This window comes from Malus domestica, chromosome 10 (genome assembly GCF_042453785.1).
Source record: "Malus domestica chromosome 10, GDT2T_hap1".
NCBI lineage: Eukaryota > Viridiplantae > Streptophyta > Magnoliopsida > Rosales > Rosaceae > Malus > Malus domestica.
The window spans coordinates 35375493-35402595 of NC_091670.1; the positions used below are offsets into that span (position 1 = coordinate 35375493).

Here is a 27103-nt window from a genome sequence, read left to right on the forward strand (position 1 = left end):
CACTAACCCAGTTTTCCCAGCAACTAAACACTAATTAAAGAGATCCAAACACTGAAATCACAATATGGCATTCACAATGATCTTACTATTGATTTGTAATTTCTTTGATAATTTTATCCCCGATGAAGCATACTAATTGTCAAGCGTAATTAAAAAAGTAGCAACAGCCGTAATAAAAAAAAATAATTCAGACTCATCAAACTATCGAGTTACATACCTTGCATCGCAATCTAGCGTAAAATTTACCTGTCTAGCAATAACAAAATAACTCAGTTATCAAATGTAGGACACACTAAAATGCATCTAATGACTTATCATAAAGGGTGAACATACTGCAACCTGATAAAACAGAATGATCGGTACAACTCGGGATTGAAAAATCTTTGATTACTTTGAAAACTTGGTGAAGTTACTCCTCCTGAACCCCATGAAGAAAAATGATAGGCTGCAGGATAAGATTCAAAACGTATTAAATAAAAAACCAATAAAGATGTCATCTGCCCAACTTTTCTGAATGAGATTCCTAAAACATACAGAATATTTAAATTCCTTTATTTTACGTAGGCGATCTATATTTATAGTTAACCTGCAATTTGGCTCAAAGCTCCTCAACACTATATGTAACAACTTTATTAACGATAATCTTTCAATATGCATTTCTCACTTATCATTTAACTCTTTTTATTTGATTTTTAATTTTCTCACTATTGTTTGTAGATTGGCAATGAAAATTTGAAGTGTCAATCAGGAACGAATGAGTGGAAATTGCAGCATTGATGTCAATTTTCTTTTCAAAAGAAACAGTGACATATAGACTTTATAGGTATTGTGAAAAATGTACATATTGTGATGTAGGTTTTATATTTTGACATTTAAGTTGTTTTGTATTTTGCTATGAGTACTTAATGTTTTCATCTACTTTTTTTTATTCACATCTACTTACTATTGTTTATGAACTTTAGGTAGGAACTTGCTTCCATATGATGTTGTTTGACAATTGCATGAATAACATTTAAATCATTACTTTAGGCAAAGTGAAAACAAAAAATATGACAACTTTTTAAGACGTGCATGATAAAGATAAAGTTCATCTTTGCCCAATACATCTAAAATATATCTTGACAATTACAATAGAAAAAAAAAACACAATACACCTTTAGGGGCGCGTAGCGCCCGTGATGCAAAAATGCCTCTCGCACGCACGTTAGTGCTTGCGGAGAGGCTAGTATATATATAAAATTGGCCTCGAGTTTTCAATAAATATTTGACCCCAAAATTAGAAATCAATTTAAATGGCTTGGATCGATGAACATATGTTTCTAAATAAAAATCCAAATATTTATCAAATTAGCTTATTAGCAGATTGATGCATACTTACATATATATATATATATATATATATGTGTGTGTGTGTGTGTGTGTGTGTGTGTGTATACAAGAATATTAATTAACCTACAACCATGCATGATTCTTGTAATAGATTGACCGTCAAATAATTGGGAGACATTGCATATATTCATAAATAATATTGCCGTTAATATAAAAATACATGTTAAATGTACTTATAATGGTATTTAATAGTTAGAAAAAAAGAAAATTATGACAATTTTCTTTTTAATTTTCAAGTTGTTAAAAAAAATAGGTAGACGGGTAGAAAAAAAAAAAGTAAACGGGTACGCGGTTATGGGTAAATGGGTATATGGTTATGGGTATAGTTAACCGTTTATAAACGGTTATGGGTATGGGTATACCCGTTTATGTAAATACCCAACGGGTAAACGGTTATGCGGGTAAAAGATTAAACGGTTATGGGTAAATAACCGCAGTTACCCGTCTGCCATAACCGTTGCCCATCCCTAGTCCAGTCTTATGGCGGAGGCGGAGACGTGCAGGATTAGTGGCATGTGTGGATACAGGGTTTGATGTTGTCCAGGTGGAATCGGATTCAAAGGAACTTGTGGATATGATCAGTGGAATCACTCAACCAAACGTTGTGATTGAAGGTTTATATATATATATTTAGTGTATACAAATGCAATTGAGGTCAGTAGATTTTATTTTTGCTCCCCAAGTCTATAATCGAGCAGTACATCTAGTGGCGTCTTTTGTCTTACGTATGGGAGGATTTCATACATAGGATTTGTTTGAGCCAGAGTGATTGTTGAACACTTTGGCTTCTGATGTAAACGTTTCTATTCGAGTTTAATAAAATATTTCTTTAACCAAAAAAAAAAAGTTTAATGAAAGCTACTTAATTACGCAACGGATTAGCTCTTATCTTACATTTAACTTAATTTATTCCCAATTTTCTTATTGTGGCTAATGTGATTGATTGATTGGAATCAATTAGAATTAGTAGTTTAATGTCCGGTTGTATTTCTTGTACACAATATTTTTGTTCCATGTCCGGTTTTATTTCTTGTTAGTACTTTAATTTGTCTTCCTTGTAACCAAATTGGTTAAGAGCATTCTCCCGTTCACTCGAGTACAAATTGGTTAAGAGCATTCTCAAGTTTGCTTCTAGTTGAAGGTACACGTTAGATTATAAAAGTTGACTTGATACTCTAAGCTGAAGAAACCATACTGCATCAGATTAACAGCTCTAGTTCTGTTCTACCTTTGACAGATCCCTCTATGGGAGATGAATCTTCCGGCATATCCACGATGTAAAGAAAAATTTACAGCTCTTCTAATAATCCGGCAAAAGGAGGAACATGATTTGATTTCATGACCGTCTCTTGTTTCGCAGTTTATAGATGGTCAGGTCTGCTCCTCCAAACCCATCCATTATCGCATTTGCCGAAGGGAACTCAGCTCTAGCCGTCAAACTACAGAAATACACGAAAAAACTTGATTCAATAACAAGGATTTAAAGAAGTTGTAAACTGGCAGGAGTTTGTTCCAAGCAACTCAAAAAAGCCTTCACCTGCTTCTTAAAACAACACATGGCATGCCCACTCGCTCAGCTCCAGCCACACCAGACTGGCTTCCTGCAATAAGAACACAATCGCATACAGGTAGACCGGCAACTTCAGCCCCAGCTCGCAATGCAGCAATGATCTTCTCTAAGCTGGCATAAAACAATTAACACACCAAAGGGAACAAGAGTCACTTAGGCATATATTACTACTCACTCATAAAGAGTATGAGAAAGAATAGGCTATATGATGCTGAAACACTAAACTTGAGATCAAGAAAAGTCAATCCCACGGCTAAGAAAAGAAGGAGAGGAACTTGTACAGAATTTGCCTACCATAACAGCAAAGGATTAAACACTAGATATATGATATCACACTTTAAGTTGAGTGCTGAATCATACATGCATAACCGCACAAACGGTTCAAATTGGTATATAATCTCTTCCTAGTCTAATGTAATCACAAGTTTCTCTTAAACCCTGAACATCATAAAAACCCTAAAACAAAAATAATAGGTAGACACAAACCAACTTTGATGGGACCAAATTAACAACAACAAACAATAAAACGAAATGAAATATGCAGAAGCATTTGCCATCCATAACAGCAAAGGATTAAATACTAGATATATGAAATCGCTCTTTAAGTTGAGTGCTGAATCATACATGCATAACCGCACAAACGGGACAAATTGGTATATAATCTCTTCCTAGTCTAATGTAAGCAGAATCATGCATAAACGTGACAAAATCACATGTCTCTCTTAAACCCTGAACATCAGAAAACCCATAAAACAAAGATAATAGGTAGACACAAACCAATTCTGAAGGTGCCGAATTAACAATAACAATAAAACGAAATGAAATATGCTAACCTTTCAGGCGGGCGAGTATCAATATCAAAAATCAGCTTTAGAAATAATGCAACCTCCTTAGTAAACCTTTGTTTCTCAGCAGAAACTGACCCAGAAATCAATAACAGAGCCCTTTAGTACCCAACCTTCTGCACTGGAGAAATGTATATCACAAAACATATACATGACTAATTAACGAAGATGAAGAGTCTACCTGCTTTTATTGCCTCTTTAGATAGTTGCTCATCCATACCAGAAGATAAACCCATATCATTTACCGGTTGGTTTAACAAACTCTGCAACACCTCCTTATCTCCCACAATCTTTAGCTTTGAAACTCTTTCCTCGCCAAGCTTTTCAACAATTGATCTGACTTTTACAAAAAGAAATAGATATTAGCATAATCCTCTACCATTGATGGAGTACCAGAAATGCGATTTTTAATCAGAATAGAACAATGCACCGCAGTATTTTATAAAGCAGTAGAAAGTATTCAACCCATTCAGAAACAGGAAGCCAAATCATAAAATAAAAAACTAATCACTTCCTATCTATTTGTACTTAACTACAGTATGTGACTTGCAAACAAAGAGCTAATTAAACTTAACAAAATAAAAATGTATGTTATTACCGGGCAATTTGATTCCCACTCTTACTATAGGTTGTCAGTACAACAACAGGTACTCCTTCCTTGTATGCATCATCAATAAACCTGCAAATGGAAAGGAGAAAATGAGTCTAACTGTGCAACTAGACATGCCACTGACATGCATATGAAATCCCTTCTAGCCCAGTTGTTTTTGTTTGTCCATGGTTCATCACTTCTAGCTTCCTACATATTTAGGATCGTCAGTTCATCTAGACTATCAGTTCATCAGTTCATCTGTAAATTTTCTGATTACAGATCAGAAACTCACTCTTCAACTCCAGGTCGTAAAGTCAAACTTTCTGACATCAGAAACTCATCCATTGCAATTTTCTGTCAAAAACAAATTAATATTAGCTACTTTCATTCTACATATGGGAGAGCTAAAAGTCTGTAATCATCCAAGTATTTGAAGCGCAGCGTGAGCTAAAAGTCTGTAAGATATAATGTACTAAGCTATCAAAGTAACAAGTGAAATGAGTTTGCAATTGTCTCAGATAAGCAGCTGTTTCTTTTGTCTAAAAATGATATATTTTCATAGGTAGCTTCAAGGGAAAAATAATAAAAATCTTCTGTTGGTTTTAAATCAGCCCTCACCTACCTTGGAAAAATATAGTGATAACCGAAAACAGATTCCTCATTAGCCCTTGAATTATAAATTCTTCCTTATTTTTATTCCTTAGTAGCACATAAATATATGATCAAAATATGTTGATTAAAAAACTAACATTTCCTTTTGTGTATATCCTACTTTCCGATGCAATGCTGCACATTAAGCGTTGAAACAATCATTGATCACAATCCTACCAAACCAGCAAAACTAATCCATGCAGCAAATTAAAAGTAATTAAATACTAAAAATGTTGAGATGCATCTCTAAAACCTAACTTAAGCACTGAATAAGACTGTACCTTGTTTTGCAGGACATTTTTCACAAATGACTCCTTCTCAGTTGTTGGCAATGAACTAGGCCAACCGATCTGCAAGACAGATTATCGTAGATTCAGAAGAAAAAGATACATAACAAAGGAAAGTTTCAAAGAGCCACTTCAAGCTATTCATACTTTTCGAAGACAACAAAAGAGTAACACACCCGATTAAAATACAAATTCACCATCTTTTCCTCATCACCAGCATTCTCCCTGAAAGGTTAACATAGACTGCATTTAAGAACCTTTGGAATATAAGGCAAAGCATGAATGTAATCTGGGTCAGAATCTTGTGACTATCCATATTGAAAAACTCTTACGACCCGGATACACACTCGGAAATGTAATTCAATTGACTACGAAATAACTTAAAGAACAAGAAACCAAATAAAAAACTTAAAGAACAATAAACCAAATAAATAATCTAAATTCATGAATCTTTACTCATAATTTTAATTTCCTACCTTAGGAGGTCCAAGTAAACAGGCTCTGTCCAATTTGTACAGTGATGTCCGAGCTTCTTAAATGCTGCCAATATATCACAAGATAACAGAGTGAGATTAACACATAAAACGCAAGTTAATCAAGAAAATTTAATACATTAGAATTAAATTACTGCATTTTCACACCTGCATTGAAGCTTTGGCGGTTCCCCAACAGATAAGCATCCATAAGAACCCTGAAAGAAACATCAAGTCCAATTCGAACAATGCAGCGATAAACAGCTTCAAAGAAACCACTAAAACATGAAAAAGAAATCAAAGAAGAAAAAAAACGTGAAGAAAAAAAAAAACACAAATTAGTAGAAATGCTTGGAGTAAGAAGGAGAAAGAAATCGTCCTACCCGTCGACTTCGAGAAGAACAGCGAGCTCCTGAGATGGGTTCTGGTCCTGAGCGCCGCCGAGAGAGCTGAAAGTGGAGAACCGATCGAAGTGCAGACATTTTCCAGGAAAATTTGGGTTTCTTGGGAAAGTGGAGGAAAATAGAGGGACCAAGTTGGGGTTGCGGTTGGTCTTCGGGAGAGCGAAGAAGCGGGCAGTGGTGTTGTTACTTGGCGGGAAAATGGCGGCGGCAGAAGAAAAGGGCTGAGCTCGGAGAATTGAGCAGGAAGCGGAATCCATGGCAGTTAGAAGAAGAAAGGTGGTTGCTTGAAAACGGTCATTGTAGATTTACAACTGACACTGGACGAAAGTATCAGCTTTTATAGAAGAATAGTGGCGGTTCTTCATGAAATGACACTTATACCCCTTCTGGATTTTCTGTCTCGGGTGTCCTCACGACCCGAAACCAACCCGAGGAAAAGCCGATATAATTTGGGGTTGATTCGGCATGAGCCAGTTCCCGTTAAAAGCCCATGAAGTTCAAGCTTTTTATTTATTTATTATTATTATTTATAAAGAACCATATAGTGACTTCATCACGGTAGTTGATTTTTCAGTGAAACTGGAAAGACTCATAGAGTTATTCAAGCCTCCCCTAGCCACCTTTTCAAGGATTTAAATTGACGGTGAAATTACTGTACCCAGAATAAAGATTTATTGCATCTCTTCGTGCTTGCATTCTTTCTTCCCTGCATGAATTTGGTCAAGGATGTGATTCTGTTACTTGTTTCTCAAAGCATACAAATTTCTTAGCAATTACATTCCCGTTGGAAATTCATCTGCATGATTGGATGCATCGAATAAACCGTGCTAAGTTTATCGTCTCAGATGCTGCCATACAACGTAGTAAATGGCATTTTTCAAGCATTGTGGAAAGGCTCCAAGGTGATACAGATGTACATGCATCATATGTTTGTAGTGCAAAGTTGTCAGAATTGGAGGTCAAATGAGAGGTAATATTACACATTGACTAATATTTAGTAAAGTCGAACTCCATTAGAAACGGTCTTCTAATAGCGTCTATATGTTGATTAGTATCACAGTATAATAATATTTCTCTTCATTTATAAATGGAAATTCTTAAGTTCAACTTTTGTGGATGAAGAATTCCATAGCAATTTATTATAACTTCATCACTATGTGACTTAATTAAAAATCCCTCCACTCCTTAGCATAAACTAAAATAACTTATTCGGGAAACTTTTTATAAAATGTTGACTCTAGGAACAAGTTGTTGCATCTTTAACCAGTCAAGCAGACAAGGCGTTTTGGTATGGTGGAGAATACATGCAATATCAAGGTTATCAACCATAAAGGTTAGCTTTGAGTTGAACCAAAATATATTGAAAGACTCACAAAGTTATTCAAGCCTCCCATAACCACATTTTGAAGAGTTTAAAAGACCTTGAAGTCACTGAACTCGGAAGAAAGATTTGTTGCATCTCTTCGTGCCTGCATTCTTTCTTCCTTGCATGAATTTCGTCAAGGATGTGATTCTGTTACTTGTTTCTCAAGGCATACAAATTTCTTAACAATTACATTTTTGTTGGAAATTCATCTGCATGATTGGATGCATCGAATTAACCGTGCTAAGTTTATCCTCTCAGATGCTGCCGTACAACGTAGTAATTGGACAATTTCAAGCATTGTGGAAAGGCTTCAAGGTGATACAGATTTACATGCATCATATGTTTGTAGTGCAAAGTTGTCAGAATTGGAGGTCAAATGTGAGGTAATATTACACATTGTCTAATATATAGTATAGTCAAACTCCATCAGAAACAGTCTTCTAATAACTTGTTGGTTTTGCGTGGCGTCTAACGCCCGAAAGATCTTGAGTTTGACGGGCATCAAATCACTGATTAACTAACTTCTATTAAAGACTATTAGATTGTCATGCCCCGATCCCGATATAAATTCAGGATCGACACGTGACGTCATCAAGTATCCGTATATTTAACATACCCTGTCTCCGGAATATGTACAAAGCACAACTCAAAATTCGAATTGCGTAGAAATTTCGGTATACTTTATGGCTCCATTTAACCTCCTCGTTAGACTGCCTACGTACCCTAAAAAGGGATCAAGCCATTCGTAGTTCACCATTTATTAAACTCTAAACTTTTGTAAAATACTTCTAGCCGAAAACATAGAGTACCACACTACACATCAACCATAAGCCAAACAACACTTATAATCTTGCCATGCACATAAGTATGCCATTCACACACATATGCTTTCCAACACCATTCCATAATCACATCAATCAATAACACACACAATGCATCAAGTGCAGGGTTAGAGCGACACAGTTCGGCCGAAGTCTACATCTCTGAAGAGTGGGATTTTGGACCACTCAACGAAATCCAACAACATCGGGTTACAGACCACTCAATAGAACCAAAATACCAAACGGGATTCCGGACCACTCAACGAAATCCAAAACCAGGATACTATTCCAGACCGCTCAACTGAATCGCGAAGTAGAAGGGATTCCGGACCTCTCAACGAAATCCGAGTGGATACGATTCCGGACCACTCAATGAAATCCAAGGCAGGATATGATTCCGGACCACTCAACAGAATCGCGGAGCATGAGGGATTCTAGACCACTCAATGGAATCCAGACGAAGCAGGGAACGAGACCACTCAACGGAACTCCAGTGGAACCCAGTTCTGGATCACTCAACGTAACCGAGCGGAAGTCTAAGGAACATATCAATAGCTCGAAGAAACAAGACATGAATCAAGTTACTCAATTTACAAAGGGTCAATGAAATAAAACAAAGCACAAGTACTAAATTTAGAACGGATCAATGAAGCGAGAAATGAAACAATGAAATGGGATATGAAACAAGCTTCGAAGTAACAAACCCCATGGCAATGGGTTAACGGTCCATTACTAGCCCTCACACTTCATCACATCATACCAATCATGCAAATCAAACCACATTTCAAATATGCACGTCAAATCACATTTCACAAATATTTCCAATCCACAAATCGAATCACATTTCAATAGAAATCACATGTATAAATCAAGATGATATTCACAAAGGATATTAAATACGAAAATCAGGATAACAACTATGTCACCTATATTGAAGTCCCTTCACCGAGATAGGCCCGCAAAGCCTCACTGAGTCTTTAATAATACTAATTTTAATATTTAAAACGATTCGAAACATGTTGACCAAAAGTCAACTCTCAGTCAACGGTGAGGTCCACAACCCTACGTAATTCGATCGGGAACATCCACCCATCGGATTTTGGATCCATAACTTCCTAAGGTTCTTATTATGCTCATAGAACGACATATTAAAATTTCATCGCGATCCAATAGTCGGATCTTCGCCAATCACAAATTCAAGTGGCTGTCAATGTTTGGTTTTACAAACTTAGAAACTCAATTATGGAATATCCATATGTTGGATTCCTAATCCGTCAGTTTCTAATGTCTTCAAATATTACGTGATATAATGCTTTAAGATTTACTGACGAACCAACGGTTGGGTCGTCGTTTGCTACAATAGTTATGTGACGAACCATAATGAAAAGAGGTTCAAACAATCAAATCACATCAAACGGATATCAAATCTAAAATTAGGATATCAAATTTAACTTAAAGAGGCATCGTCTGCCCACTGGCCACGAGCTGCCCCGACTAGCCGGAAAAATCACATAACTCCAAAAATTACCAAATTGTACAAGAATGTAGAACACAACAAAGGGAAGAACTTTCATAGCTGGGTCGAAGTCCAATTCGACGGGGAAATGCCTGAAAACACCCTCGATCCGCCAGAAACCCTTGAAATGGGTGTTCTCGATTTGACCTCAAAATGAGCTTCAACACCTCCACCACTGCTTGGGCTTTGTTTATGAGGTTAAGGGGAGTCTATTGGTGGTAGTGGTTGATGGACTTAGCTTCAAGTTTGGTGGATTGCCGCCATGCACCCGTCGCACCCACCGTTCGGTTTTCACAAATTCAAGGCCAGAATTTCATCAATTTTGGGGTGGAATTGGTAGAGGGAGGGTCTTGGAGTGTTTCCCAAGTGATGAGTGGCTTCAACTCGCCAGAAAACCACTGTGAAAGGCATCGGAAACCATGGAAAACTTAGGTCGGGTTGCGGGTCAAAAAGAGGATCCAGGTTTCCTCATTCTCTCTTCCTTCCTTTCCCTTCTTGCCCTCCCTTCCCATTGGTCTGCACCCCTCATTTTCTCTCATTTCCTTTCCATCACAGCCACACACGTGGCATCAAATCTTTGCTCCAGAAAATCGGGAGCCTTCCAGATAATGGTCAAATGACCATTTCACCCTTTTCTTTGCTCATTTATAAGTTCTTCGTTATAACTCCAAATTACATTCCGTTTGAGCTCAAGCGTCTGTGTCGAGACGTACTATCCGAATATGTAAATAATTCTGAAAAATCATGTAAGGATCAAATACGTCCGCGAAGAATCTTGTTTGATACAATATGGGTAATTTTATCCTTTTACTTATAGAAAAAATATACACCGTAAATATGAAAACGTCGAAACTACGAACATGAATACGAAATACGAGATACATAATTTTAAATAGTGAAATCCGAGGACGGCATTTCACATAGATAGTGTATGAGCAATGAGAGGGTTAACTTCTATTAGAGACTAAACTCAGTGTAGTCAGTTTTGTGTGTTTCAGTTTATAAATTTTTTAAATAAATTGTATGTTGATTAGTATTACAGTATAGTGATATTTCTCTTCGTTTGTAAGTGGGAATTCTTAAGTTCAACTCTTGTGGATGATGAATTCCATACCAATTTATTATGACTTGGTCATTGTATGACTTAGCCGAAAAATCCCTCCACCCCTTAGCATAAACCATATCGTTTTATTAAAATAAACTAAAATAACTTATTTGGGAAACTTTTTATAAAATGTTGACTCTAGGAACAAGTTGTTGCATCTTTAACCAGACAAGCAGACAAAGCGTTTCGGTATGGTGGAGAATACATGCAATATCAAGGTTATCAACCATAAAGGTTAGCTTTGAGTTGAACCAAAAAGCATTAAACGCAATGGTGCAAGATTTGAGTAAATTTGCCAGAAATGTGGTGGAGCAAAAATTGAACTACTACTTTCTATTGAGAATTAACTCCAAATTAGGTTTCTTTGAAAACGACCCTAATCACACCAGTACAGTGCCAATACTTGTGGGACATGTTTAAAGAAAATACTCAGAAACACGTTGTGAAAGTTGCTTACATGGTATAACGGATCAACTCTTACCTTACAGTTTTTGAATCACCTGATGGAACTTAGTGAGCATGACTCATTAGATTCCAGACAACATAACAAAACCATATGACAACCAGGATTGTCATTTTGTCATCCACATACATTACAATGTTTCCCAACATAACTCCACAATCACAACAAATAATCGTTTCAATGACTCAAAGATACACAATATTAACATTTAACTACCTTAATCGACCAACAGAATCTATTTAACTTAATTTAATCCCAATTTTCCTAATGTGGCTATTTCAATTTTCGGACTCCCACAAGTTTTTATTTATTTATCAATACTTGATTTTAACTCCGCCTATGTAAGTTTTTCTTACATTGCCGGTCCCAAGCCCGGATAAAGGAGGAGGGGGAGGGCGTCATGTAGTCGACAGCCGGCACTCCACAGTTACGTCGAATCCTTATGACAATGAATCCAGAACGAAATCGCGCTAAAGCTAGGACGTCACCCGTAAGTGGCGCGCTGTGTGGCCCGAGCACAGTGATAAGTGAGCAAGGGTCGCTGTATCTCCATCGGCACCCAGATGTAGTGTTAAATGAGCAAGGGGGCCATAGAAACTTCTTTTCGAACGACTCCACTCAAATTTGTTTGGGAGCATATGCTCCTATCAAATTTACACATGACACACAAAAGAATTACTTTGATCCTATTAGACGGGGGATGGTGAAGAAGCTAGGACAGAAGGGTAGAGTTCAAGAGAGTAGAATGCGTTTAGGAACGTGGAATATAGGAACCTTAACGGGAAAATCTATGGAAGTAGTGGAAGTTATGGTGAGGAGAAGGATAAATATTATGTGCCTACAATAAACTAAGTGGGTTGGTCTTAAGGTAAAGGATCTAGAAAACTTAGGGTTTAAGCTTTGGTATTCGGGCACAAATAGAACGAGAAACGGTGTTGGCATCATTGTGGACAAGACCTTGACACAAGATGTTGTAGATGTCAAGAGGGTAGGAGATAGAATCATGGAAATCAAGATTATAATAGGACAAGAACTCATCAATGTGATTAGTGCGTACGCACCTCAAGTAGGGTTGGATACGAGTTCGAAGGAGAAATTTTGGGAAGACCTTGGAGACTTGGTGCAAGGAATTGCTCAGACGGAGAAGTTATTTATAGGAGGAGATTTAAACGGACACGTGGGCAGGGAGACAGGCAACTATGGAGGTTTTCATGGTGGCCATGGTTTTGGGGAGAGAAATGAGGATGGGGAAGCTATCTTGGATTTTGCAATGGCATATAATCTCTTCTTAGCCAACACCTTCTTTAAGAAGAGAGAAGAACATGTGATCACCTACAAGAGTGGGTTATCAAAAACACAAATAGATTTTCTTCTAATGAGGAAAGAGGATCGTATAACTTGTAAGGATTGCAAAGTTATACCGGGGGAGAGCTTGGCTAATCAACATCGCTTATTGGTGATGGATGTACATATCAAAAGAGTGAGAAAAAAGAACAAGACTTGGAAGTGCCCAAAGACTAGATGGTGGAATCTAAAAGGAGAAAAACAAGTCATTTTCAAAGAGCAAGTAATCACCCAGTGTGTGTGGGATAGAGAGGAGGAAGCTAGCCAAATGTGGGATTCCATGGCTAGATGTATCCGAAAAGTAGCAAAAGAGGTATTAGGAGAGTCCAAGGGCTTTGCTCCATACCAAAAGGAATCTTGGTGGTGGAATGAGGAGGTACAAACAAAGGTGAAGGCTAAAAAGGAATGTTGTAAAGTCTTATACAAGGATAGGACCGATGAAAATGGTGAAAGGTATAGAAGAGCGAAGCAAGAGGCGAAGAAAGCTGTGAGAGAAGCTAAGTTAGCGGCTTATGACGATATGTATAAGCGACTAGATACCAAAGAAGGAGAGTTGGATATCTATAAACTAGCTAGAGTAAGGGAAAAGAAGACAAGGGACCTAAACCAAGTGAGGTGCATCAAGGATGAGGATGGAAAGGTTCTTGCTACAGAGAACGCGGTCAAAGACAGATGGAGAGGTTATTTTCATAATCTTTTCAATGAAGGACATGAAAGGAGTACTCCTTTAGGGGAGTTGAGTAACTCAGAAGAGTGTAGAAACTACTCCTTTTATCGTCGAATCAGGAAGGAAGAAGTGGTTGTAGCTTTGAAGAAGATGAAGCATAGAAAAACAGTGGGCCCAGACGATATACCGATTGAAGTGTGGAAAGCCTTGGGAGAGACAGGTATAACATGGCTCATTGACCTTTTTAATAAGATTTTGAAAACGAAGAAGATGTCAAACGAGTGGCGAAAGAGCACCTTGGTGCCTATTTACAAGAATAAGGGCGACGTACAAAATTGCATGAATTATAGGGGTATTAAGTTAATGAGTCATACAATGAAGCTCTGGGAGAGAGTCATTGAGCATAGATTGAGGCAAGAGACATGGGTTTCGAACAACCAATTCGGGTTCATGCCAGGGCGCTCAACCATGGAGGCAATCTATCTTTTACGAAGATTGATGGAAAGATATAGAGATGGGAAAAAGGATTTACACATGGTCTTTATAGATTTGGAAAAAGCGTATGATAGGGTCCCAAGAGACATTCTTTGGAGGATTTTAGAGAAGAAAAGAGTACGAGTATCATATATCTAAGCTATAAAGGATATGTATGAAGGAGCAAAGACTGCCGTAAGAACTCATGAAGGACAAACCGAAAGCTTCCCCATAACTGTAGGATTACATCAAGGCTCATCCTTAAGTCCTTACCTTTTTGCGTTGGTAATGGATGAGTTAACCAGACATATTCAAGATGATATTCCTTGGTGTCTGCTTTTCGCAGACGATATAGTGTTGATAGATGAAACTCAGGAAAGGGTAAATGCGAAGCTTAACCTTTAGAGAGAAGTGTTGGAATCTAAAGGTCTTCGCCTAAGCCGATCAAAGACAGAATATATGGAGTGCAAGTTCAGTGAAAATGGAGGCCAAAATGAGTTAGGGGTGAGGATCGGAGATCAGGAAATACCAAAGAGCGACCGTTTTCGCTACCTAGGATCTATCTTGCAAAAGAACAGAAAATTAGATGGAGATCTCAACCATAGAATACAAGCTGGATGGATGAAGTGGAAGAGTGCATCCGGCGTGTTGTGTGATCGTCGTATGCCACTGAAGCTTAAGGGAAAATTTTATAGGACGGCAATAAGGCCGGCGATGCGTATGGCACAGAATGTTGGGCGGTGAAGCACCAACACGTACACAAAATAGGTGTAGCGGAGATGAGGATGCTTCGTTGGATGTGTGGGCACACGAAAAAGGATAAGATTAGGAATGAGGATATCCGAGGTAAAGTAGGAGTAGCCGAAATTGAAGGAAAACTGAGAGAAAATCGGTTACGGTGGTTTGGACATGTGCAAAGAAGGCCTACTGACGCTCCGGTTAGAAGATGCGACTACGGGACAAAGGTTCAGGGCCGAAGGGGTAGAGGAAGACTTAGGAAAACTTTGGAAGAGACTCTAAGAAAAGACTTAGAGTACTTGGATCTAACGGAGGACATGACACAGGATCGAGCACAATGGCATTCTAAGATTCATATAGCCGACCCGACTCAGTGACTTGGATTTTTCAAGTCTCCAATCGAGAAGTTTTCCCCACTCGGGAAATTAAGGGAACACTACCTCAACCTACATGCTACACTCACAAAGCTTCAACATACAAGCTTCAACAAAAGAAAAATTCAAAGAACTTAGTGAAGAAGGCTTTGGTGTATTTAACACAATACGTTGAAATGAAACAAAGCTTATTTATTGATATCTCTAAGAAGTTACAAATATGTACATATACACGAGTCAAAATAAACAAACAAGAGGGCGCCTTCACAAAGGTTGCTTAGGAGAAGTCTCAGCAGTCGGCAGAGCCCCAGAAAGAGAAGGCACCGGAGGGGGATCATTCGGAGCCTCAGTACTGGACAGCACCCTAGAAGGAGGAGGCATCAGAGGTTGATCATTTGAAGCTTCATTACGCGGTACAGCCCCAGAAGACGAAGGCAATAAATGCCTTTGGAACAAACCCACAAACCTCTGATGATCATGTAAAATCTGACCATCAGATTCCTTCATCTGGTCAAGCTTTCTCTTCATGTTTGTAGCATAGTCATGAGCGAGCCAGTGCAACTGTTTATTCTCATGCTTGAGCTCTCTAATCTCCTATTTGAGACTCATCACTTCAGCCGCTAATGATTCAACTTGGCGGGTTCGAGCAAATAGGCGTTGGGCCATATTAGACACAGAACCTGCACACTGAACACTGAGAGCCAGAGAATCCTTAACAGCAAACTCATCAGACCGTTTGGAAAGTAGTCTGTTATCTTTGGGAGTGAGAAGGTTCCTGGCCACCACTGCAGCGGTCATATCATTCTTCATCACGGAATCCCCAACGGTAAGAGGACCAGTAAGGGATAAGAAGGATGGGCGCCATATGTTGTCTGGAGAAGGCGTGGCTGCCTCTTCAACAAGGTTCAAGTCAAAACGACGGTTGGAGGGGCCAGACATTTTCAAAGGTGTTGAACAGAAAAGAGGTCGGATAAATCAAGATCTTAGAAATGCAAGAAGGGAGCTTCTACTGGTGGAGATTCAAGTGTGCTTTGGAACTTAATACCAGCCTCTATAAAAATCCGCACTCGATGGAGCTTCAGAAATCGAAGAGGCGCCTGCTCAGAAATCGAAAAGGCGTTTGCTTTCTCAAAAGCTGGGCTGCTCAGAGACCACGAGGGCCGATCTCAGGAATCGAATAGGCGTTTGCTTTCTCAAAAGCTGGGTTGCTCAAAGACCACGAAGGTCGATCGTAGAAATCGAAGAGGCACTTGCTTTCTCAAAAGCTGGGCTGCTCAGAGACCACGAGGGCCGATCTCAGAAATCGAAGAGGCACCTGATTTTTCAGCCTTGTCAGCACCTGTCACATGCACACTCAACTTTGCGGAAATTACGGGCATTCTGTCGAAGATTTCTAGTGAAGTAGAAAGCACGTGAATGTTACTGTTCAATCATTCACTTTCCACACGCAACATCAGCTCACGGGTACCACAGATAACTTTGCCAAAAATCTCTGACAAAGTTTAGACACGTGAAGCTTGCAGCTCCCATTACATCGCTATGACCAAGAAGGGTAAAAGAATAGCAAAGAAACAGCACTAACAAAGTTTAGACACATAAATTTTGAAGGTCTAGCTACCATATTATTACCCACAAGGGTAAAGGAACAGGACCATTGCTGGATAATTGGAAAGTCCCTGTGGGTCAACCTCTGTGCTCCGTGGCAAGGTAGACTAGCAAACAGGCCTAACCTTTACTCACATTCGAGAAAACACTCGCAACAAGATTGCTTGCTTCAAGATCGAAGAGGCATCGTCCTCCGAATCTCGAGAGCCAGACTCCCAATATGATTACTTTCTTAAAAAGCGACGAGACACCGCTCTCCGAATCTCGAGAGCCAGACTCCTAGCAGGATTGCTTTCTCAAAAATCGAAGAGACACCGTTCTCCGAATCTCGAGAGACAGATCCCCGACAAGATTGCTTGTTCGAAAACCGAAGAGGCACCGCTTTCTTAACTTCGAGAGCCCCTTAGATAAAGATTGTCTGTAATCCTCACACCGCTTTCTCAACTTCGAGAGCCAGATCTCCTTGGATAAAGCTTGTCTGTAATCTTCACACGTAACATCAGCTTTCCAGATACCACAGACCACTTTTTCAAAGTGCTCTGACATAGTTAAAACACGTGAAGCTAGCAGCTCCCACTACCGTGCTATGACCAAGCAGGGTAAAAGAATAGTATTACTCCTTGTTAGGGAGACTCCTATATATGTCGACCTCCATCCTCAACGGACAGGCAGACCTGCAAAAATGCTCAACCCTTCCTCATATCTGAGAGGGCACTCCCAACGAAGCCTCTCGAAATACTCAGCTTTCTTTCCCCTCGAGAATACCTCTGCAAACGAACTTCACTAGAGCAAGAATATCTCATATCCTCAGGGTTAAAAGCAAGAGTATCCCATATCATGCTTTTTCCCTGTCTTTTCCTTTGGCCTTGTTCTTACCTGCAAGACAAGGAGAAAGAGAGCAATCAGTCAGCACTTGGAATCAAGCTTCCAGTCCGGAACTGACTGCCTGGAACCCCATTGCTCTCGAGTACTCATCTTCAACATCTTATGCTTCCCGAGAAGATACCACATCTGCCTGAAGAACAAATAGGGCAAGTGAGAAGGATACAAGGAAGCATATGGAGACAAGCGCAACAGAACACGTGCCGATACATCCACTACTTTGTCAACAGCAAAAGTATCCCATATCAGCAGGGTCAAACGTACTCTAGATTTGATGGACTTGTTTTGACCCTCAAATTCTTCAGTCGGCCTTATACTCTGGCGGAAACAAGAAAACCCACCAGCCCAGTTCAAGAATAAGCCTGTGGAAAGTTACTTCTTCAAAAGCAAAAATATCTCATATCACATTTTCTCCTTTTCTTCTCTTTATCCTTCATGCTACCTGCAAGATAAGGAGAAGGATAACAATCAGCCGGAACTCGAAATCAAACTTCTGATCTGGGACTGATTGCTTGGAGCTCTGATTGCTTACCTTGTCTGTCACCTCTTTCAGCAGATCCCCTAGCTCGGCGACTTGGGGGACTCCTACTACATGGTTTGTATCGCGCTTGACCAAGCCTGAAACTACAAGTAAGCGTCAAGTGAAATTGATACATTACCTTGTGCATCTCCACCAGTTAAAGATACCACCCCTGGAGGGAGGAAGAGTACTTCCAAAGAAGATGCCACATCTACCTATGAGACAGATAAGGCAAGCGAAGACGATACCACACTTCGGTACTTAAAAGTTTCGTGATTACGAGATCATTCTTCCACAATATTTCCTAATGTCATTTGTACTAAATCATTCACTTGTACTCACTAAAGGAGAGCTTGAACCTATATACTGTGTAAACCCTTCACAATTAATGAGAACTCCTTTACTCCGTGGACGTAGCCAATCTGGGTGAACCACGTACATCTTGTGTTTGCTTCATGTCTCTATCCATTTACATATTTATCCACACTAATGACCGGAGCAATCTAGCGAAGATCACAAACTTAATATTTAAGATGATATTCTTTGGTGTATGCTTTTCGCAAACGATATAGTGTTGATAGATGAAACGCAGGAAGGGGTAAACGCGAAGCTTAACCTTTGGAGAGAAGTATTGAAATCTAAAGGTCCTCGCCTAAGCCGATCAAGACAGAATATATGGAGTGCAAGTTCAGTGCAAACGGAGGCCAAAATGAGTTAGGGGTGAGGATCGGAGATCAGGAAATACCAAAGAGCGACCGTTTTCGCTACCTAGGATCTATCTTGCAAAAGAACGGAGAGTTTGATGGAGATCTCACCCATAGAATACAAGCTGGATGGATGAAGTGGAAGAGTGCATCCGGCGTGTTGTGTGACCGTCATAGGCCACTGAAGCTCAATGGAAAATTTTATAGGACGGCAATAAGGCCGGCAATGCTGTATGGCATAGAATGTTGGGCGGTGAAGCATCAACATGTAGGTGTAGTGGAGATGAGGATGCTTCGTTGGATGTGTGGGCACACGAGAAAGGATAAGATTAGGAATGAGGATATCCGAGGTAAAGTAGGAGTAGCCGAAATTGAAGGAAAGAGGAGAGAAAATCGGTTACGGTGGTTTGGACATGTGCAAAGAAGGCCTACTGACGCTCCGGTTTGAAGATGTGACCACGGGACAGAGGTTCAGGGCCGAAGGGGTAGAGGAAGACCTAGGAAAACTTTGAAAGAGACCCTAAGAAAAGACTTAAGAGTACTTAGATCTAACGGAGGGCATGACACAAAACCGAGCGCAATGGCGTTCTAGGATTCATATAGCCAACCCCACTTAGTGGGAAAAGGCTTTGTTGTTGTTGTTGTATCAATACTTGATTTGATTGATTGGAATCAGTTAGAATTAGTAGTCTAAAGTTCGATTGTAGTTTTTGTACACGATATTTTTGTTCCATTTCCGATCTTGTTTCTTGATAGTACTTTAATTTGTCAGGCTTGTAGCTAATTGATTAAGAGCATTCTCCTGTTCACTCGAGTTCAAATCCGTCTTCCCCAATATTAGTTGTGCAAGAATAGAAAAGTTTGCTCCTAGTTGAAGGTACACATTAGATTATAAAAGTTGACTTCAGACTCTTCTATTGCTAACTGTGGCTTAAAAATGTTACAAAGAAGCCAACTAAAAACAGCTCTAATTCTGTTTAGCAGTTTAAAATACCCTAATCATACCGGTACAGTGCCAGCAATTATGGGACATGTTCAAAGAAAAGACTCAGAAACATGTCATGAAAGCTACTTCAGACGATGTACATTTTATAAGGGATCAGCTCTTATATTGCAAACTGTGGCTTAAAAAAATTACAAGGCAACTAAAACAGCTCCAAGCTGAAGAAATTATAGAGTATCGAGATTAACTGCTCTAATTCTGTTCTAACTTTGTAAGACCCCTCTACGGGAGATGAATCTTCCGACGTATCAACGAATGGAAAGAAAAATTTACAGCTCTGTTAATAGTCTGGCAAAAAGAGGAACATGATTTGATTTCATGACCGTCTCTTGTTGCGCAGTTTAGGAACATGATTTGATTTCATGGCCGTCTCTTGTTTCGCAGTTTAGGGATGGTCAGGTCTGCTCCTCCAAACCCATCCATTATCGCATTTGCCGAAGGGAACTCAGCTCTAGCCGTCAAACTACAGGAATACATGAAAAAACTTGATTCAATAACAAGGATATAAAGTTGTAAACTGGCAGGAGTTTGTTCTAAGCGACTGAAAAAAGCCTTCACCTGCTTCTTAAAACAACACATGGCATGCCCACTCGCTCAGCTCCAGCCACACCAGACTGGCTCCCTGCAATAAGAACACAATCGCATACAGGTAGTCCAGCAACTTCTGCCCCGGCTTGCAACGCAAGAATGATCTTCTCTAAGCTGGCAGAAAACAAGAAAGTCAGTTAGAAAATATATTACTCTACTCGGTCATAAAGAGTATGAGAAAGAAGGAGAGGAACTTGCACAAGCATTTGGCAACCATAACAGTAAAGGATTAAATACTAGATAGATGAAATTGCTCTTTAAGTTGAGTGCTTAATCATACATGCATAACGGGACAAATTGGTATATAATCTCTTCATAGTCTAATATAAGCAGAATCATACATAAATGTGACAAAATCACACGTCTCTCTTAAAACCTGAACATCAGAAAACCCATAAAACAAAAATAAGAGCTAGACACAAACCAATTCTGAAGGTGCTGAATAAACAATAACAAACAATAAAACGAAATGAAGTATGCTAACCTTTCAGGCGGGCGAGTATCAATATCTAAAATCAGCTTTAGCAATAATGCAAGCTCCTTAAAAATCCTTTCTTTCTCAGCAGAAACTGGCCCAGAAATCAATAACAGAGCCCTTTAGTACCCAACCTTCTGCACTGGAAAAATGTATATCACAAAACATATACATGACTAATTAACGAAGATGAAGAGTCTACCTGCTTTTATTGCCTCCTTAGATAGTTGCTCATCCATACCAGAAGATATTGCTATATCATTTACCAGTTGGTTAAACAAACTCTGTAACACCTCCTTATCTCCGACAATCTTTAGCTTCGAAACTCTTTCCTCGCCAAGCTTTTCAACAATTGATCTGACATTTCCAAGAAGAAATAGATATTAGCTTAGTCCTCTACCATTGATGGGGTACCAGAAATGAGATTTTTTAATCAGAATAGAACAATGTATCACAGTATTTATGAAGCAGTAGAAAGTATTTGACCCATTCAGAAACAGGAAGCCAAATCATAATAAAAAACTAATCATTTCCTCGACAAGCTAAAAAACCCAGAGCATGTTGGTAACCACCAGGAAACTTAATAAAATAAAAACGTATGTTATTACCTGGCAATTTGATTCCCACTCTTACTATAGGTTGTCAGTACGATAACAGGTACTCCTTCCTTGTATGCATCATCAATAAACCTGCAAATGGAAAGGAGAAAATGAGTCTAACTGTGCAACTAGACATGCCACTGACATGCATATGAAATCCCACTAAAAGTCAACTGATTAATTCTAGTCCGGTTGTTTTTGTTTGTCCATGGATCATCAGTTTATCCAGACTATCAGTTCATCAGTTCATCTGTAAATTTTCTGATTACAGATCAGAAACTCACTCTTCAACTCCAGGTCGTAAAGTCAAACTTTCTGACATCAGAAACTCATCCATTGCAATTTTCTGTCAAAAACAAATTAATATTAGCTACTTTCATTCTACATATGGGAGAGCTAAAAGTCTGTAATCATCCAAGTATTTGAAGCTCAGCGTGAGTTAATTACATGTTTAGATCATCCAAGTATTTGTAAGAGATAACGTACTAAGCTATCAAAGTAACAAGTGAAATGAGTTTGCAATTATCAGATAAGCAGCTGTTTCTTTTGTGTAAAAATGATAAATTTTCATAGGTAGCTTCAAGGGAAAAAAATAAAAAGCTTCTGTTGGTTTTAAATCAACCCTCACCTACCCTGGAAAAATATAGTGATTAACTGAAAACAGATTCCTCATTAGCCTTGGAATTATAAATTCCTCCTCATTTTTATTCCTTAGTAACACATAACTATATGATCAAAATATATGGATTCAAAAACTAACTTTTCTGATGCAATGCTGCACATTAAGCTTTGAAACAATCATTGATCACAATCCTACCAAACCAGCAAAACTAATCCATGCAGCAAAGTAAAAGTAATTAAATACTAAAAATGTTGAGATGCATCTCTAAAACCTAACTTAAGCACTGAATAAGACTGTACCTTCTTTTGCAGGACATTTTTCACAAATGACTCCTTCTGAGTTGTCAGCAATGAACTAGGCCAACCGATCTGCAAGACAGATTATAGTAGATTCAGAAGAAAAAGATACATAACAAAGGAAAGTTTCAAAGCTTCCTGAAAGATTAACACACCTGATTAAAATACAAATTCACCTGATTAAAATACAACAAAGAGTAACACACCTGATTAAAATACAAATTCACCATCTTTTCCTCATCACCAGCACTCTTCCTGAAAGATTAACATAGACTTCATTTAAGAACCTTTGGAAAATAAGACAAATCATGACTGTAAAGGGAACAAGTAATCTGGGTCAGAATCTTGTGACTATCCATATCGAAAAATTCTTATGACCCAGATACACACTCGGAAATGTTATTCAATTGACTCATGCTAGATTGAAGCAAAGTCATGAATCATGATTTCAAGCCTACGAAATAACTTAAAGAACAAGAAACCAAATAAAAGAACAATAAACCATATAAATAGTCTAAATTTATGAATCTTTACTCGTATATTCATGAATCTTTACTCATAATTTTAATTTCCTACCTTAGGAGGTCTAAGTAAACAGGCTCTGTCCAATTTGTACAGAGATGTCCGAGCCTCTTAAATGCTGCCAATATATCACAAGATAACAGAGTGAGATTAAAACATAAATCGCAAGTTAATCAAGAAAATTTAATACATTAGGATTAAATTACTGCATTTTCACACCTGCATTGAAGCTTTGGCGGTTCCCCAACAGATAAGCATCCACAAGAACCCTGAAAGAAACAAAGGGAATCATCAAGAACAAGGTCTCCGAGAAAACCCAAGTCCGATTCGAACAATGCAGCAATAAACAGCTTCAAAAAAACCACTAAAACACGAAAAAGAAATCAAAGAAGCAAGAAAATGTGAAAAAAACACAAATAGTAGAAATGCTTGGAGTTAGAAGGCGAAAGAAATCGTCCTACCCTTCGACTTCGAGAAGAACAGCGAGCTCCTGAGATGGGTTCTGGTCCTGAGCACCGCAGAGAGAGCTGAAAGCGGAGAACCGATTGAAGTGCAGACATTTTCCGGGAAAATTTGGGTTTCTTGGGAAAGTGGAGGAAAATAGAGGGACCAAGTTGGGGTTGCGGTTGTTCTTCGGGAGGGCGAAGAAGCGGGCAGTGGTGTTGATACTTGGCGGGAAAATGGCGGAGGCAGAAGAAAGGGGCTGAGCTCGGAGAATTGAGCACGAAGCGGAATCCATGGCAGTTAGAAGAAGAAAGGTGGTTGCTTGAAAACGGTTATTGTTGATTTACAGCTGACTGTGGAAGAAAATACCAGCTTTTATAGAAGAATAATGGCGGTTCTTGATGAAATGACACTTATACCCCTACTGGATATTCTGTCCCGCGTGTCATTACGTCCCGAAACCAACCGGAGAAAAAAAACCGATATAATTTCTGTTAAAAGCCCTTGTAGTTCAAGTTTTTTTTTTCCTCTAATTCTTTTTTTTTTTTAAAGCACCACCTGTGTGGCTTCCTCACAGCACTCCATTTCGGGAACGAAAAAACTTACAGAGGCATTTCAACGTTCTTCTGACCACCATCGTGTGATTGACTAACGCTAAAAATCGAATCCAAAATGTACTTGTCAAATATGAACCTGAAATTTGTCCCCAATTGTTATCCGTGATAGTTCCCATGAAATTCAAGCTCGTTTTTGGGGTTTTTGACCCAAATGTTAATTAATAAATTTGAAGACGATACGGTTATGGTGAAGTCATTGAACCCAAAAGAAAGATTTATTGTGTCTCTTCGTGCCTCCATTATTCTTTCTTCCATGCATGAATTTCGTTATGGATATGATTCTGTTACTTGTTTCTCAAAGCATACAGATTTCCTAGCAATTCATTTGCATGATTGGATGCACCGTCGAAAAGTTTCCTAGCAAATCACTGATTAATTAACCTCTATTAGTGACTATTAGATGGACAAGAATTATCTGCCCTCCCACTTTCTATACCCTTTCGTGCCCTCCTGTTTGTGTAGTCACGGTTAAATCACGTCAACATTTTATATTACTGTTCATTTTAGTCTTATCATCTCTATAAAAAAACAATATAAAATGTTGACGTGGCTTAACCGTGACCACACAAAACAGAAAGGCACGGAAAGTGGGAGGGCAGACAATCCTTGTCCCTATTAGATAGTGTATGAGCAATGATAGAGTTAACTTCTATTCGAGACTAAACTCAAATTTTGTCACTTTTGTGTGTTTCAATATGTAGAATTATTAAATAAAGGGACATTCTTCAGTTTTAAATTTTCTGAACTAAACATTTATGCCTTTTAGAGATTTGATTAAACATTTCTTTTTATAAGTTTGGGGCCATATGTGTTAGAATTAATCATTTTTTTGTACCGAAATTACATAACCTCCCACTACCCATATTTCTTAAAATCTCACGCCAAAAAAATGCACAACATTGAACCAAATTTCCTATAATCTGCATTTTGATTACCCTCTCCCCTTTGGAGAGATAATTGTCCAAAAAAAAAAACCCGTAGTTAAATTCAATATATTTTCACAATACTTCCTACAATTTAGCAATAATTATCTACTATTTAATATAATCCTTTTCCAATACGGTTTAAAAATCAAAGATACCAATATAATTTTTTATATTAATACATTAAGAGAACATAGAACTGACAACAACTTTCATTATATTTCAATGAACTACATTAGTTTTTAAATATGTCAAGGAGAGACAATAATATAAAAACAACTACAAACCCAGCCCAAAAAAATGGAAATAATGTTTTAAAATATCAGTCATACCCCTAAGGCTTCAAGGCTATTAATAGAACTCAACTATCACAACTCCAACAAAATTAATGTGTCATAAGCTCAACCCATCCTTGATTATTTCTGCAAAATCAGTTTGTATCCTTTTATTATTAAAATCAGTTCAACCAATCATCAACCATTTCTGCCGAATCAGTTCAATCAGTCATCGATCATTTTTTCAGAATCAGTTCAACCTATCCTTAACATATATTTTTGCAAAATCAATTTGTATCCTTTTATTATTAGAATATGTTCAACCTGTCAATGTCATCAATCATTTTTGCAGGATGATCAGTTCAATCAGTCATCAACCGTTTTTATAGAATCAATTTAAAGTTCTTACAATTGATCAAAAAATTGTTTAAAAATAATAATAACTCGTTGGAATCTTATAAAGTCGTCAATTATAATCCACAACATACAATAGTAGGGAAGGTTTATCAAATATATATATATGTTTGAAACTATGCATGCAGGGCCATGAAATTATGTTTCATCAAAAGCTGTCAACAAGCTTGTTGATGTACTTTTTGAATTTAGCTGATCTCTATATCATAGACAAAAAACATCAAATATTAGATACAGCCAATGTCACGATGCAAACCTTCGTTATCGTAATGCAGTAGTTGCTGAATTGAAAGGTAGGTTGATGAGGACCCAGAACACCGACTATTAGGACCCCTACCCCTAGGTACATGTATGTGTGTGTGTGTGTAACTGTGTGGAGAGAACTGTTGACTGTAGGGTCATATTCTCCAAGCTATTGGTCGCTGCTGGCCGGCTTGGTTTGGTCACTGTGGAATGACACGGAGCTCACTTCATCTACCATCCACAGAGAGTGTAAAGGATAAACAAATTAAACACCTTAATTGGCTTCCTTACCTGATAAGAGAAAGCGATCGAAGGTAGTAGCGGCTATAAGAGAAAGCGAGAAGGGAGTAACAAATGAAGGAGATAGAAGTGTTAAAAAACTTTATCGCTATAAAGGATATTTTTGTAACTTACACTTCAGAGAAGAAAAAAATCCAATGATGTCATATTTCACATGTATTAACTTTTGTCTCTTTTTATACTGTTTAAAAAATGTTGTCTCAATATATAATTATTAAGGTGTAATTTTTTTTGATAATTTCCTCTTAAATAAATTATTTGCTGATTATGTATTATTACAAATGAAGAAAAATACTACTAGACCGTACTACAAGCAAGGTTCTAAAAGATATTAGGTGCTAATCGGGCGGCGGACTGGGGCCTAGCGCCTAGGCGGCTAGGCGGATTAGGCAGATTTAAGTAAATTTATTATATTTTGTGTAAATAAGTGTTTGCTTATACTTAAAATATATATAATTTCATCATAAACTTCAAAATAGAATGATATATATATATATATATATATATATATATATATTATGAATTATTGGAATATAATGAAAACATATGGGGAACAAGCATATGTGTGTTCAGTTAAGTATTCAACAAGTCTCTTACAATTTATTAAAAATAAATAAAACGCAAAATGAGAGTTATCTATTTTTTGTCTAAGTGACTCGCAATCTAGGCTGTGCCTAGGCGGGTTTGGGCGGGTTAAGACAGGTGCCTAGGAAGTCTAGGCGGGCGCCTCAACAGGTCTAGGCGTCATTTCTTAATTTTCAAACGTCTAAGCATTAATTGAGGCAGTGGCCATCCGCCTAACGTCTATGTGGCGTTAGGCGGGGATTTTTAGAATAGTGAGTACAGGTGACATGTATTATTACTGAAGTTACTTATTTGAAGGTGCTAAGTACTACTGTATAGTGATATTTTCTCTCCATTTATAAGTGATAATTCTTGGGCTCAACTCTTGTGGATGACGAATTCGGCACCAATTTATTATGGCTCGGTCA

General features: G+C 38.2%; 2 protein-coding genes across 2 annotated transcripts; both read right to left on the minus strand.

Moving 5' to 3' along the window:
• Positions 1 to 2392: 2392 nt before the first annotated feature.
• Positions 2393 to 6508, minus strand: LOC139188777 (CBBY-like protein). Its single transcript, XM_070806572.1, has 11 exons — positions 6191 to 6508; positions 5976 to 6025; positions 5811 to 5874; positions 5511 to 5559; positions 5329 to 5397; positions 4689 to 4750; positions 4403 to 4483; positions 3986 to 4140; positions 3793 to 3877; positions 2927 to 3070; positions 2393 to 2828 (listed from the first exon to the last, which is right to left on the minus strand). The coding sequence occupies exons 1-11, from the start codon at positions 6466 to 6468 to the stop codon at positions 2726 to 2728; spliced, it is 1140 nt and encodes a 379-aa protein (XP_070662673.1). The 5' UTR covers positions 6469 to 6508; the 3' UTR covers positions 2393 to 2725.
• Positions 6509 to 19877: 13369 nt separating this feature from the next.
• Positions 19878 to 23681, minus strand: LOC103413944 (CBBY-like protein). Its single transcript, XM_070806571.1, has 11 exons — positions 23357 to 23681; positions 23115 to 23164; positions 22950 to 23013; positions 22580 to 22628; positions 22377 to 22445; positions 21740 to 21801; positions 21465 to 21545; positions 21059 to 21213; positions 20866 to 20950; positions 20352 to 20495; positions 19878 to 20256 (listed from the first exon to the last, which is right to left on the minus strand). Exons 1-11 carry the CDS (start codon positions 23632 to 23634, stop codon positions 20154 to 20156), a joined length of 1140 nt encoding a protein of 379 aa, XP_070662672.1. The 5' UTR covers positions 23635 to 23681; the 3' UTR covers positions 19878 to 20153.
• Between the last annotated feature and the right edge of the window lie 3422 nt (positions 23682 to 27103).